The sequence below is a fragment of the Amblyomma maculatum genome, chromosome 11 (assembly GCF_055883805.1).
Source record: "Amblyomma maculatum isolate TAMU_Amacu chromosome 11, ASM5588380v1, whole genome shotgun sequence".
In the NCBI taxonomy this organism is placed as follows: domain Eukaryota; kingdom Metazoa; phylum Arthropoda; class Arachnida; order Ixodida; family Ixodidae; genus Amblyomma; species Amblyomma maculatum.
In genome coordinates, this window is record NC_139354.1 from 152,994,713 (window position 1) to 153,014,089 (window position 19,377).

A 19,377-nucleotide genomic window follows, 5' to 3' on the forward strand; every position below is an offset into this window, starting at 1 on the left:
GCAATTTGAAGGTGCTGCACCTCATGGTATACGGTCCCTGTGGTGAAGCATACTCAAAACTCAGTGAGGCCATTTGTAACGAGGCCCCATTGCTACAGCGTCACATTGCAAAGAGGGCTGCAGTTGAAATTGTGATCTTGAAGCGATTCTTCGACAGTCCGGACAGTGTGCGCAAAACAAAGCACTCAATGAACTGACGAAAGATCGTCACTGTAGCTTACCTTTCATCTCAAATTTTTAAACAACCACATTCCAGGTGTTCATCAATATTGGCTGTGGTGCAAATAGTTTTCGGCAGTGTTTTAGGGCAATTGAATAATTTGAACATTTTTCCTGAATGCTGAATCAATGAGATTTTACTGTATTTGCCGTCTGGCTGGCTTTCTTTTCTGACCTGATTCCATTATGTGTACGTTTCTGAAATTTTTCTTTTCATACAACACTACTTTCTTTCATCATCATCATCATCAGCCTGATTATACCCACTGCAGGGCGAAGGCCTCTCCCATATTTCATTTCATTTCATTTATTTGTCCCTTAAAGGCCCGAAGGCATTACATAAGGGGGGGCGTACATACAGGTTGGAGGGTAGTAGCAGAGAACACAAAAGAAAGAAAGGGGAAAAATACACGGGGTACCAAAAAAGTGTAAAATAATATACAAACTAAAAGCAAGAAATAAACATACAAAAAGAAAACAAGGAACAGTTGGCACTTCGGTGTCGCAGTATGAATATGTTTATGAGAAGTGATTAGCCAGTTTCTCGCGGAAAAGGCGGCGATCGGAGCATGTAATTACGTTGTCGGGAAGGCCATTCCAGAGCACTATGGCGTCGGGAAAAAATGAACTGCTCATTGCGGAGGTGCGGGTTTTAATGCGTGCGATTGGGTTACTGTGGTTAAGGCGGGATGACGTACGTGGGGGTGGCTGAAGCAACAAATGTCTTGGTGAGCGATAAAAGAAAGAGTGAAAGAGGCATAGCCGGGAAATAACACGGCGAGTTGCTAGTGTTTGAAGGCCGAGGGATCGTTTTAGTAATGTTACGCTGGTATTTCTTGAGTACTGCGATGTAATAAAACGGGCGGCGCGATTTTGAATGGCTTCAAGGTCTGAGATGAGATACGATTGTGATGGATGCCAGACAGATGACGCGTACTCCAATTTAGGACGTACGAATGTTATGTATGCCAACTTTTTTACTTCAGGTGATGCAGATTTTAGATTGCGCCGGAGAAAACCAAGTGTGCGTGATGCTTTGGAACAGATGGTCTGAATGTGTGTTGTCCATGACAGCGATGATGTGATGTGTACTCCTAGGTATTTATAAGATGATGTTCTCGTGACGGCGACCGATTTTATGTTGTAAGTGCTATCAATAACTGTGTTTTTGCGGGAGAATGATATGTATTGGCATTTATTTAGATTAAGAGGCATGTGCCATTTGTCACACCACGCTGAGATAGTGGTTAGATCCTGTTGAAGAGCGGCAATGGCGCTAGCGCCGTGGATGGGGGTGTAAATTACGCAGTCATCTGCGAATAAGCGTAGCGTTGATTTTACGTTGATCGGTAGGTCATTGATGTAGATGAGGAATAAAAGAGGTGATAAGCCTGCACCTTGAGGTACGCCGGATGTTACGTCGGAAAAAGCTGAGCGACAGTTATTAACACAGGTGAACTGCTTACGTCCTTTAAGGAACTGCTCTAGCCAGGAGAGCAAGGTTTGTGGAATGCCAAGCGATGACAACTTAAAAAGAAGAAGATTATGAGAAACACGATCAAATGCTTTTGAAAAGTCGAGAAAGATAGCGTCGATCTTGACAAGGTTATCTAAGTATTGTAGAATGTCGTGGGTGAATTCGGCGAGCTGGGTCTCACATGACAGCTGCTTCCGGAAGCCGTGTTGATTCGGATAGAAAAAGTTCATTGATTCTAGGTGGGTCATAAGATTGGAAAAAATAATGTGCTCAAGTAGTTTAGACGGTATACTAGTGAGGGAAATGGGACGATAGTTGTTAGGGCACGTGTGGTCATCCGCTTTAAATATGGGTGTAATTTGAGCTTTTTTCCAATCGTCAGGGACAACCCCGGTATCTAAGGATTGCGTAAAAATTAGATGCAGTACCTGGCTAGACAATGAAATGGTATTTTTTAGTAGCTTGCTGTTAATTTGATCTCAGCCGGCAGATGTAGATATTTTCAGTGAGGCAGTAAGCTTTGATACACCATCAGGGTTAATTTCGATTTTTGGCATTTCTGAGAGTGAGATTTCTGGAATGTGTTCATTAGCAGTAACGTTAACAGCGGAAAAAACTGACGTAAAGTAATTGTTGAGCGCGGTCGCACAGTCATCGCTTTTGATTGGTTCTCCATCAGCATCTAGGAGTTGTACATGGCGATCTTGTGGTTTATTAGATAGCATGTGCCAGAATTTGTTGGGGTTAGAGTGAAGGATTGATAGTAAATCTTGAGAGTAAAACTTATCTTTAGTACTTGTCAGTTCTGTGGTATACTGTTGGGCGGACAAGCGATATTTTTCCCATGCTAAGTGACTATTTTGAAGTTTTGCTGTTCGATACAGGCGCTTCTTTTTGCCAAGGAGAGACTTGAGGCGTTTGTTAAACCATTGATTCTTGGTATCTGATTTAATAAGTAGTGTTGGAACGTGCTTACTTTCCAAATGTAGTAGGGTGTCTTTGTACAAATTTCAGTTCGAGTTAGGTGTGCGATTTAGATAAGTGCAACGAAAGTTGTCGAAAAATTTTTCAAGATCATTGTTCATAGCATCAAAATCAGCCCTTTTGTAGTCTTTTATCAGTTTGCTGGTTGGTAATCTCTTCTTTAAAGGTAGCGTCATAGAGATGTGAACAAGGTTGTGGTCGCTTAATCCAGGAAGGACAGTAATGGATTTTACGTCGTCCGGGTGACTTGTGAGCAAGAGATCTAGGATGTTGTCTCCTCTCGTTGGACTTGTTATCACTTGCTGAAGGTTAAAGTCAAGGGTTAGTTCTAGAAAAAGTTTCTGTTCGTTTGCAGGTGTCGAACTTAGTGTCGAGATCAATGACCAGTTAATTTGTGGGTAATTGAAATCACCAAACAGAAATATGGGTGCATTGGGATACTCATTCCTCATAATCGTTAATTCATGGCGTAGGGAATCGGGGAATGATACGTGACTGTCTGGGGGTCTATAGCAGACACCGAAAACTAGCTTTCCGGAGGCGTTGTGAAGGCATACCCAGATCATTTCTAGGATATTATTATGCCGGATAATCGAGGACTGCAGAGTGTTACGAACGGCTATTAGAACTCCTCCCCCTTTTCGGTTAGTGCGATCTTTGCGGTATGTGGTGAAATGGAAGTCTGAAGGGAACAATTCGTGGTCTTCTATCTCTGGGTGCAGCCAAGTTTCTGTGAGTATGACCATGTCGGCGTCTGTGACTTCAATGAAACTGAACCTGATGGCGTTTAGGTAGAATACTCCGTGTATTAGTAAAAGCGATGTTGATGAGTGCGGGTGAATGACGATTGCTTGGCGGAATCGGTTCATGCAGTTCAGTAGAGTGTCACTTGGCTTGCTCTGAGGCCTGCTGTGTATTGTCCTGTGCTCCGTATATCTTTGCCGCGGGCTTAGTGTTCGTATCTGTTTCTGTTATGGTATCAGAGGCATGATCGTAGGTGTAATATTTCTCGCCAACGATAAGTTTATCATATCGAAGCTTAAAGCGACACCCTCGGGGCTTAATGAATTGAACCAATTTGGAGCAAGCGAGTCGAGTGGCGAATTCGAAGTCTTCTCGGATAACGTAAGGTGTTTCTTTCAATTTACGACCACATGCAAGCACGCTATCTTTTGCCTTGTAGTGATTCATTTTAACTATTATTGGTCGCTTTTTTTCCGTTGAGAATTGACCAATGCGGTGGGCGCGTGCTATTGCGCTTGGTTCTAGATTCAAATCTAGTTTTTCTTTGCACAGCGCAATAACTTTTTCCTCTGATTCAGTCCACGATTCTTTGTCGCTATCATCTAAGCCGAAAAAGAGCAGGTTGTTTCGGCGCATTCTGTTCTTTGCGTCTATGTTGGCGGCCTTTAGTTCAGCGATGTCCTGCCTAATCTGGCTAGTCTCTACCTGTTTTGATGGTGATACTGTTTTACGCTCGTCTAATTCGAGCACTGCTACTCGGTTTTAAAGTGCAGCTAGTTGTGTTTCATGGCTGATTTGGGTTGTTTTCAATTGATCAAGGTCGGCACGCATGGCTGCATGGTGTTCTTCTAGCCGCTTGAGAGCATCTAAAACATCGTTAAGTTTGGTTGGTCCGGGGCCAGGATTAAGTTCAACATCTCCCGAAAGCAGCAGCATTAGCTCAGATAGCAAATCAAAGGCAAGTATGTCACATAACACACGCAGCGCAGTGCACCATTTCAAGTCGTAGGGGCACGACACCGCGAAAAGACAACGATCGCTACTACGAGTCTCCTTAGCGTAGTCTAGGTAACTAACCTGGAAGGCCAATACCGGGGTGAACATCGTGCAAGAGTCGGTGTCGTGCCCCGCCGAGCTGACGGTGTGCCGCAGATTAAATACTGTTGCCTCTGGCCATGTGATTAATGACATAGTCGATGGCGGTGGTTTCCAGGCGAAGGCGTCGAGCGGCGCCAAATATGGGCGGTCAGGTCCGGTTGATACAGCAGATGACTGTTCAGGCATCCACGGAGCCAAAGAATCCGGGAAGTGCAGTGTAGGTGATGGGCAGGGGTCCAGGCCACGGTGCGTACCAGTAGAGAGCCAGTACGACAGCACCTGGAAGGCCAATACCGGGGTGAACATCGTGCAAGAGTCGGTGTCGTGCCCCCATTTCTCCACTTAACCCGGTTCTGTGCTAGCTGCATCCACTTGACCCTTGCGAACTTCTTAATCTCATCCGCCCACCTAACTTTCTGCCGCCCCCTGCTACGCTTTCCTTCCCTTGGAATCCAGTTTGTCACCCTCAGTGACCATCGGTTATCCTCTCTTCGCACTACATGTCCTGCCCATGTCCATTTCTTCTTCTTAATTTCCACTAGAATGTCGGTAACTTGAGTTATTTCTCTGACCCACTCTGCACGCTTTCTATCTCTTGATGTTACCCCTACCATTTTTCGTTCCATAGCCCTCTGGGTTGTCCTCAACTTAAGTAGAACTCTCTTGGTTAGCCTCCACGTTTCAGCCCCATAGGTGAGTACAGGCAAGATGCAACTGTTGTATACTTTCCTCTTGAGCGATACCGGTAAGCTGCTAGTCATAATCTGCGAGTGCTTGCCAAATGCACACCATCCCAATCTTATTCTTCTTGTTGTTTCTTTTTCATGGTCCGGATCTGCGGTTACTACCTGTCCTAAGTAGACATATTCGCCTACTACTTCCAGTATTTCGCTACCTAATGTAAACTGCTGTTCCTTCCCGAGGCTGTTGAACATTACCTTAGTCTTCTGCATATTGATTTTCAAGCCTACCTTTCTAGTTTTTCTGTCTAGGTCATCAATCATTATTTGCAGTTCATCCCCCGAGTTGCTTAGCAAGGCAATGTCATCAGCAAATCGCAGATTACTGAGGTATTCTCCATCTATCCTTATCCCTAACTGCTCCCATTCCAAGTCTCTGAATACTTCCTCTAAACAAGCTGTGAATAGTACTGGGGAGATTGTGTCTCCTTGCCTAACACCTTTCTTTATGGGAATTTTGTTACTTTCTTTATGCAGAATTATGGTTGCTGTGCAGCCACTATATATATCTTCCAGCACTTTCACGTACGGGTCTTCTACCCCCTGATTCCGCAATGCCTGCATCACTGCTGAGGTTTCAACTTTCTTTCATACAGCTCCTACTTATGGGGCACATTTATGCTTTCAAAGCATTCCATTCTTCACTGTGGCATGGTGCCATTGAATGTCTTACATTCTGAAAAGGCCAAAGTAAGTGTGGTGGTGCATAAACAAAGCCAACAAATTATTTTGAGTAGTCCAGCCCTCCCCGTCTTCGAATGTCCACCTTTAATATTTTCTCGGGAAAACTCTGACTGAGGCCATTTTTTTCTTGGCATAGTGAGATGCAGTTCAGGTGTTCAGTGAAGCTGTGCCCACATTTGTGACTGCCACGCACTGTTTCTTCATGGTTCGACAAGCTCAGTTGTTGGACGAGTTGGTGACAATGTTTCATATCTACAGTGTCGTTATATGTTTTCTTTCTTGTCCCGTTTATTGCACTGTAGATATGAAATATTCTTCATGGTGATTGAATGTGCTGTTACAGCTTTTCTTCTTGCTAGAGCGAAAAATTGAGACAAGGATAATTTGAAGTTTATTTAAAGTGGTGCTCCAGCCTTTGGATCATGGGCCTTTTGTTGCCAACTGCTGTCTCCTTAAGTTGCACGGAGCATTAGTAAGATCAATGACTTTTGTTTCCTTATGACCCTCTGGACAGCACTCGAAGGTGCATGTAGCTCTGAGAAGTTGGGAGACTGAATCAGTCATTTCTGATGCCATTGAACATAATATTGAGGCACTGTGACCCCTTGCTGGATGTCAGTGGCAGCATAGTCTATGCTCCAATACTTGCAAACTATCATATTTACACGATTGTAAGAAGTCAACCCCTTTTTTAAAATTCGAAAATTCGAAGTTGGGGGTTCGACTTACAATCAAAACAAAGCATGGCACTGCTAACATGAGCAAGACAAAACCCACACCAGGAAGGTTACGGCGAATTTGTTTGCTCTACGGTTTTATGTGCTACATTCAGTTACTAAGTGTGCTTGTCTGGAAGAATTTTACTTTTTAAACTTTTATTGTGCAGCACGAACTGCAGCTGCGGCAGTGTCGATAGTTTACGGAAGAGCCGCTGTTCGAATCGCGGCGTTGTTCCCCTTTTGCACATCAGTCACATTGGGTGACTTGACACAGTGGCACTTCCAGGGAGTGTCAATAGTTGATGGAAGAGCCGACACCGATCATTCGTTGAGTTCGCGCTCATTTTGCATTTGCACTTTTGACTTTATGACCGGCTACATGCTTCGTCATGAGCTCTCCAGTCCGAAAAGCACCCGGTGCTTGTTCCGTGCAGCGTTCAAGGCGGCGCCTATCATTTATGCCGAAGCAACAACTGCGCTGTAGGCCGCAAGTTTTAAGCTTCTAAACGGGTTCTAAGGAGGTGGAGGACAAGCTTGCCGCGTATATCGCCTAATTACGTGATTTGAAGTGGCGACGAGTTGTACAATCGGGCAGTAAATTTTCGTTGCCGAGAGCATCCACTGCGGACATGCGATTTGGGGGGTTCGTACATTCGAGTCGACTTACAATCTGTAAATACGGTAACAGTTGCTGCAGTTTTCTTTTGCAAGTAGCCTCTGGCAGGGGTGCTCATATATTTCTTTTCTTTTGCTGGTTTTGAAGCTTCTTTGCTTTCAAAGAGAGAGAGAGAGCTTTCAGATAAACTTCATTCTCAACTACGCGAACCCCAGTGATCAGTTGAAGTTGTTCCAAATCAACAGATTATTGCTGTCAAATAACAAAAAACCTGTTTTCGCTGGAAATGAAGCCGCTATGAGCCAGATAAGGATGCTAAGTGAAAGATTGGTTCTCTCACCTCAAGCCATTCAAGCAACTGAATGGCATTCACATTGCGGGAGACTTTTTCTATTACTTGGAGGAGAAGATAATGATCATGGGCCACTTGATGATTGACACAACCTTTTCTTGCTATCTGCTGGCGGGCAGTGTTGTTCAGCAACTAGGACGAAGCACAAAACACGAAGCAGAGCAGTACCACCCAGTGTCACAGGTATAAATTGGACTGGCAAGAGAACAATATTTCTTCCTGAGCATAAGCCGCTTGCTACCAACGAAATGTTAGCATAATTGTGAAAGACCACTCTTAAGATATTAACAAATTTTATTGTTTATTGGGTGATCGGACATCTGTTGCAGTTATTGTGCAATAGCGTTTGATTTTATTTTGTTTTATCCGACAATTCGCTATATCCGTGTTCAGTATAACGAGGTTCGACTGTACTGACAATGAACCCAGAGTTTGATTGGTCTATGGTTTATTTCTATGGGAGTTCTTTCTGTATAGCGAAAGAAAAATTTAAATACTTGACGTTAGATCGGTTATAACGAAGCAGTTTTTTGCATTAAAACAAAAAAAGGCATAAAGGAGCCGGAAAAAAACATCAAAAATGCAATTTTTCAATCAATAGAATCGCCCGCCGCAGAAGTTTGTTTAAATCGGCCGCGCGCTCACGTGCCGTGCCATTTAGCGGCGGCAACAAAAACTACCGCCAAAGGTTTATCGCCTTCGAGATCACACCCCCGCATGCTGTGATCTCGAAGGTTATGGTGCCACGGCCCGACTCGAGTGGTGCTGCCGAAGTGTGTTTAAATCGCGTGCTCATTCGTGTGCTGCGTCATCTAGTGGCAGCAACAAAAACCAGTGCCAACGGCCTATAGTCTCTGAGATCTCATCTCCACGAGTAGTGATTGCGGAGGTCATGAACATGAACGACCATAGCCATACTCGAGCGTAGCCGCCGCTGTCGCCGCTGCTCGAGTCTGGCCATGCAACGGCTGACAGGCATGGGACTAGCATTCCATCACCATTGCCTCGCCATGGAGTGAGCCCCTACCGCGCCTCTGCCACTGCAACCGACCCGTGTGCGTGCCCTACACTGCCCGAGCCCTTTGGCTCTGTTGTGCAAATTGTGCGTCGAGGCAACATCCCAAATTAGTATTCATTTTTGCTCTCAAGGTTTCGGGCTTATATCCAGTTTTTAATTTAAAAATTGTGCGTTTGTGCACCTTTGTGTTGTCCATATTAGTGCGCATTTTTCGTTTTATTACCAAACTTATTTACAGGAACTTGGGCGCACACTTTTATAACGAATATCGGATATAACAAACAAATGTTTACGAGGTTCGACTTTATTGCCTTGACTCTAAGCTGATGCACCTCACACTTATGACAGATATTACATAGAGGTGAAGGTGGGCAGTGCGTGTCTAGTGTGGAAATGGGGTGGAGAGTTGGGGAAGGCGGGGGGGTTGTGCTATCGATTCTTAGGAGTGGGGAGCTGGCTGGCGCTTCTAATCAATTCAGCCTGCTTAACCATAATGCGGGCCAACTAGCCGAATGATTGCTGTTATCATGTTTCTGCCCAGTGTTCAAACTTGTGTGTGTGGCTTTGCAGGACAAGCAAATAGACAAATTGACTTTCAGTAGCTTCACCATCAACAAACAAGCCATTTCAGTGGTGGCTTCCTTTGTTCTGCCTTTGTGCAGGCGGGGATGCTGCTGCATGAAAACCTGGCTTCACCTGAGAAGACCAATTTCTTCATCAGGTACTTGTCTTACATGTCCACAGTGGTTCACTGCAACCATTATTCACTGGGCACATGCTGCTGAAGTGGCTGGAATGTGTGAACATGTGTATGAATGGTGAAGTGTTGGTTTATGTGGTTTGCTTTCCAGTTGTGCAGTGTAGCACTCATCGCAGCTGCGCAGTTCTAAATCTCTTCGCTTCACCGAAAACCCTTGCCTCACCTTTTAGACCATTTTTCTCTCAAGGGTGCAAAGTACCACTCGTAACAGCTGCAGTTGTCGCAAACACTTGTTTACGATAAAAGTGGGTTGGACTACCATCAGAATATGCTAACTGCTCGCAGATACATTGTACAATCGTAGTCGCTCACTGAGTTATCTCTTTCAAGACCGTGAAAAAACGGGCGCTTCTGAAGGTGTATTTGTGTATTTGAACTACAGTGGTTTTCAGTCATGCACTATTAGCGAATGCATGCTTATTGTGCCTTGTCTTGGTGTTTGTGAGTGTGAAACACTTCAGTGGGTTTCCTTGTTAACTATGTTTTGTGTTTTTATAGTACGTTAATTTCATTAAAAAGAGAAGAGCACTGGTTGCCAGTGGCACCAAAAGGGTTACAGCCTTGCACCAGTGTGTACCACTTAGGTCAAATTTTCGGTTTTACAGCAGAACATGCCAGAGATCTTTTGCTATCTTCCAGATCTTTTTCTGTCCTGAACAGTTAGCAATATGAAGAAAGTTGGAATTATTTTGTTAGCGGTAAAAACAAGGACAGAAATAACACGATACACAAGGGACACTAGCGGGTGTCCCTTGTGGTGTCCCATGTGTATCGTGTTTTTTGTGTCTGTGTTTTTAGCACTAACAAAATAATTCCAACAAGAAATTACCAACTAGCCCAACTTGAAGTTGTAACAAAGAGAGTTATTGAAACACCCAATTAGCTGAATTTGATTGTAACAAAATTCTAGACATTGAAATCAAGAAGAAGAAATGGGCTTGGCCAATACATGTAGTATGAAGAGAGGATAACCGATGGTCCATGAAGGTAGCAACTTGGGTTCCAAGAGAAGGGGAGTGCAGCAAGGGGCGGCAGAGAAAATAGGTATTTAGATGAGGTTACTAAGTTTGCAGGTGTCACGTGGATGCAGCTAGAACTTGTTCTAGCTGCATCCAATTGAATTGGACAAATGTGAGAGGGGCTTTCGCCCTGCAGTGGTTATAGTCCGGCTTGTGATGGTAGTAATGTAACGAACTTTCATATACTGAATTTCTCAATATTACAAAGTTTCTTATTTCCTCAATGCTGCCTTCATGGAGGTTCCTGTATTTGAAAACTGTATGTAAGAAACGTGTTGCAGCAGTAGATATCGATATGACGAACTTGCCACGCCGCAACCGTCTGTCATTCAGTGCTTAGGTAATGCTTATGTGGTAGAACCAGGGAAAGTTTCATGGCACTAAAGCATGAACTGACATGAAAGGAACATATACAATTACAACAACTGACTGCTGCTAATAAAACGCGCTGTGCTCCATTGCCAACAACGCATCTACATGGAAAACGCAGCACCTTGGCACCTTTTAAATGGGAACCGAGCCAAGCAGCCCGATTTCGACATTAACCCAGCGCTCTCCCGAGAAGACAAGACCGGATTCGCACTCTTCTTGAAAACTACAGCGAGTGCTTTTCTTCTGTGTCGAAGGTGCAGCAAACTCTGTTGGCAAAGCATCACATCATCACGAACGAAAACGCTCGACCGCTACGTCAAAGCCCCTACCGTGTATCGCCACGTGGACGCCAGGCCATACGCGATCAAGTTGACGAAATGCTGCGTGATGACGTGATCCAGCCATCAAACAGCCCCTGGGCGGCACCAGTCGTTTTGATGAAGAAGAAAGACGCCACACTTTGCTTCTGCGTTGATTACCGCCGCTTGAATAGTATTACTAAGAATGATGTCTACCCGCTTCCCTTCATTAACGACACCAACGACCGGCTCTGCAATGCAAGGTACTTTTCATCGATGGACCTGAAGAGCGGATATTGGCGAATTGAAGTCGACGAAAGAGATCGCGAGAAGACCGCATTCATCACACCGGACGGTCTTTTTGAGTTCAAGGTGATGTCATATGGCCTCTGCTCCGCACCAGCCGCGTTTCAATGAGTAATGGACAAAGTCCCAGTGGGCTTGAAGTGGCAAATTTGTTTGGTATATTTGGACGACGTTGTTGTCTTCTCGTCAAACTTTCAAGACCATCTAAAACGACTGCAGACAGAGCTGGAAGCCATCAAGGACTAACGCTAAAAGCAGAGAAGTGCCACTTCGCCTACAGAAAACTGCGGTTCCTAGGTCACATCATTAGCAAGGATGGTATTCACCCATACCTGAAGAAAACAGCTGCAATCGCACAATTTCTACCGCCTGCCAATAAGAAAGCTGTGCGCCGATTCCTTGGGCTGTGCACTTATTATCGACGATTTGTTAGAAACTTTTTGCGCATCGCCGAACCGTTGACGCAGCTTACAAAGGCTGACGTACCCATTCTAAAACAGCGCAAAAGAACAGGGACGAGAGAACAAAACGTACAACACGAGCGCTGTGTTGTACGTTTTGTTCTCTCGTCCCTGTTCTTTTGCGCTGTTTTAGAATGTATACATACCAACTCGCCCAGGCTTCTATTTTGGCTGACGTACCTTTTAAATGGGAAGCGTCGCAAGGAGAAGCCTTCAACGAACTTAAGCGCCACCTGCAGTGCCCTCCTTTACTTGGCCACTTTGATGAAAACGCTGAAACCGAAATTCACACCGACACGAGCAGTGTGGGCCTAGGAGCCGTTCTCGTTCAGAAGAGTGCCGGACAGGAGAAAATAATCGCGGACACTAGCAGGTCCCTCAAAAAAGCCGAAGTCAATTACTCGACGACTGAGAAGGAGTGCCTTGCGATCATCTGGGCAAGTTTCGTCCATACCTATACGGTCGACCATTCAATGTAGTAAGCGACCATCACGCGCTCTGCTGGTTGGCTAATTTGAAAGATCCCTCCGGCCGCCTTGCCAGATGCAGCCTACGACTTCAAAAATTTGACTTGACTGTAGTCTATAAGTCAGGCCGGAAGCATTTCGACGCAGACTGCTTATCCTGCGCTCTCATCGACGCTTCACCGAAGGGTGATGACGACGGTGCCTTTTTGGGACCAGTAAGCGCCAGCAGTTTCGCAGAACAACAGCGATCAGACCCTGAGCTGAAAGCGCTAGTCAATTACTTAGAAGGAAAGATCGCTTGCCCTCCTGCTGTGTTCAGGCGACATTTATCATCATTCGCGTTAAGCAATGGCCTCCTCTGGAAGAAGAACTTCGCACCCAACAGGACCGCGCAGCTTCTTGTAGTGCCTAAAAACCTCCGGCAGGAAATTCTGCAGGCGTTGCATGATGAGCCCACAGCAGGCCATCTCGGATTCGCACGCACATTGCATGGAATCCAGGAGAAGTACTACTGGCCGCGACTGCCTGCCAAAGTTGCCCACTACGTGAAGACATGTCGTGAGTGCCAACGACGCAAGACGCTGCCCATCAGACCAGCAGGACTATACATCCGATTCCGCCCCCAGACCTGCCCTTTCAACAAATTGGGATGGATCTCCTCGGCCCCTTTCCAGCTTCGTCTATGGGTAACGAGTGGATCATCGTGGCCACTGACTACCTTACCCGTTACGCCGAAGCAAAAGCACTGCCCAATGGTACCGCGGCGGAAGTTGCCAAATATTTTGTCGAACAAATTCTCTTGCGACATGGCGCCCCAGAAGTGCTCATCGCGGACAGGGGAATGGCTTTTACGGCCGAGTTGACGCAAACCATTCTGAAATACAGTCATACAAGCCATCGACGAACTGCGTACCATCCCCAGACCAAGGGCCTTACGGAGCGCCTGAATAAAACGATCGCGGACATGATCGCCATGTACGTCGACACTGAACACAAGACCTAAGACACCATCTTGCCGTATGTGATCTTCGCGTATAACATGGCAGTCCAGGAGACGACCAGAGTGACCCCCTTTAAGCTTGTGTACGGCAGGGAGCCCACGAAGGCGCTCGACGCAATGCTGCCGCACGTAACCAACGAGGACAACCTTGACGTCGCCGCCTACCTGCAGCGTGCAGAGGAAGCTCGACGACTCGCACGGCTGCGTATTAAAGACCAACAGCGCACCGACAGCCGACGATACAACTTACGACGCCGCCACGCAGAGTACAAGCCAGGAGACCAAGTGTGGGTTTGGACACCGATTCGCTGTCGCTGACTAAATGAAAAGTTGTTGTGTCGATATTTTGGGCCGTACAAAATCATTCGCTGCGTCGGACCATTGGACTATGAAGTAATTCCCGACGGTACGTCAACATCACAACGGCGACGCGTACATCCAGAAATTGTACATGTTGTACAACTAAAGCCGTATTACTCGCGTTAAAGAATCTGTGGTGTTTAAACTTTGCAGTGTTTATGTTTAAGTTGCTTTGTTGTGTTTATGTTTAAGTTGCGCAAGTCAGCCCAATTAAGAACTAAGCAACTCGGCGGTGCCGATAGCGACAAACGTGCTCGTCAATTGTCGAACAAAGAATACCCGTTGCACTCGTAAACACTCAATTTAAAGGCTGCTCTGAAAAATCTAGATAATGTCGCAAATAGTTACCAGCCTAGGCTGGAACATTGCAAACAGACACACGAGGGGCCGGAATCTTTGAGACAGATCTCAGTGCATCTTGCGCTACAACGAAACTGATAAAGGTGTAACTCGCGACATCGAGCATTAACAAACAAAGAATACAGAACTGATATGCGATCCAGAATCAGAGTGATAAGGCCGTATGCTGGCGGCTGTTAAAGAACAACAAATACAGTTTTGAAGGTTTCGCGGCAATATGACCTGTGATAGATCGCAGTCTATAATTAAATAAATAAAATTCGAGCCTAAGTGCTCGTAAATGCTTAGAAGGGCTGTATTGCCCATTGAAATCCACATGAGCCTGCTTGCTTTCTTTGTCTGGCACTGTAAAACTCGCTCACACAGACACCCACTTTTTTAGAAGTATATTGATGGTCACTAGGGTCTGCTTGTGAAAATGGTGGCCATACCTGTATTCAATTTTTTATCCATACTTGTAGTACAGTGCCTAGAAGGTACTGGCTAGTGTGCTGTGTGGCAGCAGTTCCCCATAGAAAAGGGTGGCCTTTTTGCAGTGACTTCCACCAGTTGCCAATTGAGGACGCCGCTCACAGTAATTGTGCTGAAGCACCATCATCATTGTAAATGAGCACAAGTTTGGTATAAAAGGTTTTATATTTCCTCTCTATATTTTTTCTGTGGCTTAAACCTAGTACTTTATAATTTCTTGCTATAAAAGGGAATAGCCATATCAGCCTCAGCCCTCAGCAGGCGACCTTGCTTAGCAGACGGATGTCGCTTGTGCAGCTGGCATTGCCGTGTGCATGAGTACATAGTTATGTCATTTCTTTGATGTGTGTCTTATGTGATGTGCATTCATATGGGACAGTGATTACTCATCCAAAATGCTACATCGCAAGAATATCCAGGTAAAGTAGCCTTGCAAAGAATGGGCACGTTTAATATGAATGTGCAGAGCAGATTCCTTTTGAAGCAATGGAAATGTGTCCTTGTTCACGGCCCCGCTTGCCGCTGCACGACTTGAAGATTGGGTAAAGGCATTAGCGGGCAGATCGAAGATGTATACATGCTGAAGGAGTCGCATGAGTCGAGAGTGCCTCAGCCGATTTCCTGGTGCACACGCACACTCCTAAAGCTGCTGTAAAAACCTTCTGCACACTCACTGTCAGCAGTGCCCCCTTGCGGCAGCTGCTGGCAGTCATTGCTTACAATGCCACCTCAGCGCCCTCGGCCAGCACACTGGGTGGTATACTCTAAACAGTGTAGTATTCACGATTCCAGCAATCCATGTGGCACCTGGTGCAAAACCATGCAACGCGCCAAAGAGGTCCAGTAGCAGACGCCTCTCGCTCGCGCTATGTTGTTGTTGTTGTTATGAACTTTACTTTTCCACCGATGTAGGAGGCCCCCTACTCCCCGCCCCCGGCACGCAGGCCTATGGGACGGAGGCCGGGGCCTCCGCGACTAAACACAGGCGAAGTGACAGTGTTTCTTCGCGGCTTCAGCCGCCAGGCGGACAGCTTGCTGCTGGTTGGCGGGGGACTTGCTCCGCAGTAGCAGTTCCCAGGCTTCTCTACTATTTATGTTTTCCTTGGCGCCAGGGGAATCAAGGCATTGCCAGATTATGTGATCCAGAGTACCCCTTTCTCTGCAGGTTTCGCATTTATCGTCCGCCTTTTCCTCCACTTGCGTGTGGAAAAGCCAGACGGGACTTGGGAAATTCCCAGCTTGCAGGCGCCGCCAAGCGACGGCCTCCTTGTTAGCGTTCGGTCCGGTGGTGGCAGGGACCTTCTGCTAAGTCTGTAGTGTTCTAAAATTTCCTTATAAGTTTGCAGCCTCTCGTCCATCCCATCACAATCAGGCGGCTCTACGGCTGCCCGGAAGTAGCTCGTGCGCCGCCTCGTTGCCGGGGACAGACTCGTGCGCGGGGGTCCAAATAATTCGAATCTTTCTTTCAAGTTTTCCTTTCTCTAAAATTTTGGCTGGCTCCGTCAAGACCCTCCCTTTTCCAAAGTTCCAGACAGCTGTTTTGCTGTCACTAATAACTATGCTGGCTTCCGTTCCAACGCAAGCGAATGCTATTGCAACTTCTTCAGCCGTGTCTACATTTCGGCTTCTAACGGACGCGGCGGCGGCGGGCACGCCGCGGCCGTTGACGACCACAGCCACCGCCGCTCCCGACTTCCCGCTAGCCGCGTCCACGTAGGCGACCTCCCCCGGCTTCATTTTCCCCGTTTTCTTTGCGAGCGTCTCGGCCCTCTTTTGTCTCCTCTCCTTGTTGTACGTAGGGTGCATGTTTTTAGGTAGGGGGGCACTATTATATATTCGCGACACTCTCGTGGAATGAAACCCGCTAGCACAGCGCTCGCAGCACCGCGAAAAAGGAAAAATGCCAATGGAAAACCAATTCAGCAGCGTTCTACAGTGCATTTCAGCACAGTGGCACATAGTTTTATGTATTTCCTTCGTGCTCCAGCGATCGGTGCCAGATAATCGATGCATTTCCAATCTCCGCCGAATGCACTGAAAGTGCCGTCGACAATTTATATATAGCCTCGTCAGTTTTCGTTGTACGATTTCTGGTATCAACTGCCTTCTACAGGCACGGAACACCTACAGATAAGTACCAGTAAACAATACGTACTGCGCAGCTCGACTTCTCGCGTCTTGTACATAAGTCGATATCAGCGCACGTATGAACAACTGTTAGTTGTGACAGCTTGATCATGGCGCTTTTAGCCTCTTTCTGCTGCGCGTAAGGGAGCAGTCTACAACGATGGGCTGAATTCTTCGCCGCGTCAAGCAGGCGTCTTGAGATCTGTAGGCCACGCAGCGCGTGACACTGTGCTCAATCTTGGACGGCGCACGTTACGAGAATTGGGCCCGTTGCGGGATCATTCGCCTATTTTGGCTGCTCACTTTCCGCGTCGTAGCTTATCACACTTGAATAAGATCTCTGAATCGGTGTAGTTTTGTTGGCGACAGGTCTGTGACGACTGCACACGGTGAACCGATCGAGCCGTGGCACCTCTTTCTTTTTTTAATGTATTCTCAAATAAACGGTAATTCGCCAGGGACAAATCCCGCTTCTGGGCACTCATTTGGTCAAGTGCCCGCATGCGTATCACACCTCGCCAATTACCAAAGGAGCAGTGAATGTAGTTATACATGCATATACATACACACATCGGATCCAGAATTATCTTAATTACTATATTAATCAAACAATCAAGGGATCGTTGAATTAGCTCCAAGTTCCTGATGGCCCTTCATACGTCTTGCCACAATCAAGTTTAGTTCTAGTAAAAGTGAAGTAAACATTGCACATTAAGAAAAGAATATCAATAAAACAAATAAATGATTTTGCAGGTATATCCACACATCACCTCGTCAACTGTAGCATAAATAACCCCAGTGAATAAGTGAAAGTGAATGCAGATTAGCCATACAAAACTTATGCACACAACCTTCCTTGCATATACGTAGAGTGTGCTTTCTTGGGCACCTAGCAATTAACTGCAAGAAGCGATTTGCAGCTGCTCTAAAGGCTGTCTCATAAAACAGCTATTAAGTAGAGTGTTATCAGCTGTACGAGCAAGCCAACATTCTCATTAGTTTTTCATGTTTGATGACACACTATTAAAGGAGATGGCTTTCTCGACAGCAGCTAGTATTTACTTAATTCCACAACTTCTTGAACGTTTTTCTGCATATGCAGTGCACAAGAGTATTGCAAGTGTGCATAAGCACTCACCCGAATGAGGGGAACATGTATACACAGTATCAAAGAAAACCAAACAAGGTTTGAGCATGAGCCTCAGTTTACAAGCAAACATTTCAACAACAGGATCGGTCTTCACCTGGACGAAGAGAAGTCCTCTTGTTGAAATGTTTGCCTGTGAACTGAGGCTTCCTCTCAAATCTTGTTTTTCTTTAATACTAGATGTCCAACGCTTCCATTTGTCACTTTTCTAATGCTCTATTTTTGCACTGCTAAATACAAGGTTAAAGGCACCTCATCTGGCACAAGCAGTAATTGCCGTGTGCCTCCTGCACCTGATATCAGATTGCTTGTTCTCTTTGCAGCAAAGCATTTTCAACATTTACACCCAGCCGCACATTCCGCTGCAATATCCTGCTAAGCGCTAAATAAGCCACACAGTCTCGACAGCAAGTTAGCTCCGAAAGGTGTCACAAACTGCTTTCAGTAAACTTGCACACTTGTGTTAACAAAGCACGATTGCATCAATGTCTAAATAGTAGCGACATACTGTACATGACTGTGTCTGCGCCCGACATATAGTTCTCTTGAAACGTATTGCTTTCTGCACCATTCTCACTTTTCCAGTGTGCATCTTTTGAAACTATGTAGGCAACAGCAGCAAGCTTGGCATTGTTCGAGTTGCGTGAAACTATAAATGAGCATCAGGTACAGAAAGAACATGAGATACGGCAGCTATGTACCATAAAGCATAAGTACACATTATTAGTTGCCCTACCGTGCAGCTTATATGAAAGGCAAAACTACTTACCACATATAGACAACATAATCAGCACAGCCCTTGGCTGGAACATAGTTTTTCCATTGTCACTGAAGCCACACTTCATGCTTTCACTTGGGGTTAGCACATGAGTATTATCTATCAATGTTTAATTTTTAGAGCAGTGTTTTCCTGCTACAACTCCGTCATTGCTGCGATCAGCTTGCAGTGAGCAGGAACTGTGTTGTTTTCTCATGAGAATGCACACTCAGACATTACACACGAAATATTTTTATTACAAACCAGGGAATGATAAACTAGTTTTCTCCGTGGCAGTTGCACTTTTCTTCTGTGTCCTGATCTTTGAACAGCTATGACAAACACATAAAGTGTCTTCACTTTCATCAAGGAGCACAGTGCTATTCAGTGTCAAAGGTGTTATCTTCAACAAACACCAGAATACATATCAGTTGTGTAGTTCAAAATGGAAGACCAGGAGGCATGCTTGGAAATGATGGTAGCAGAGCATATATTTAGAGCATAATATATATTCAGAGTAAAACTGGAAGGACCAAAAATGAGTTAGCAACAACAACTACTTTCTGCTACTTAACTGGTTAGGACCTAAGCACCTAAATGGTTACAACCTAACCATGTTACATGACTAAGCATGGAGTCCAAGCTCAGAGTGGAGTGAACGACCCTTTCTTCAATCACTTCGTTAACAAAGAAATAAGGGCAGCAATTTCCAGTGGCCTGGCCTACAAGTCAACTCGTATTGCTAGCCTGGCCCTACCCAGGGCCCCACTATATGAACTACTTCAAAAACAAATACAACAGCACTTTCTCCGGTAAGGTA

General features: G+C 45.6%; 1 protein-coding gene across 1 annotated transcript in view; it reads left to right on the forward strand.

Annotated features, from left to right (window-relative positions):
* LOC146175200 (uncharacterized) overlaps positions 1 to 19,377 on the forward strand; it is a 164,520-nt gene that overhangs the window by 8,801 nt on the left and 136,342 nt on the right. The window contains exon 4 of the mRNA XM_084584642.1: positions 9,314 to 9,372. Within this exon, the coding sequence (XP_084440768.1) occupies positions 9,314 to 9,372 (59 nt within the window). The remainder of the gene's footprint in view (positions 1 to 9,313; positions 9,373 to 19,377) is intronic.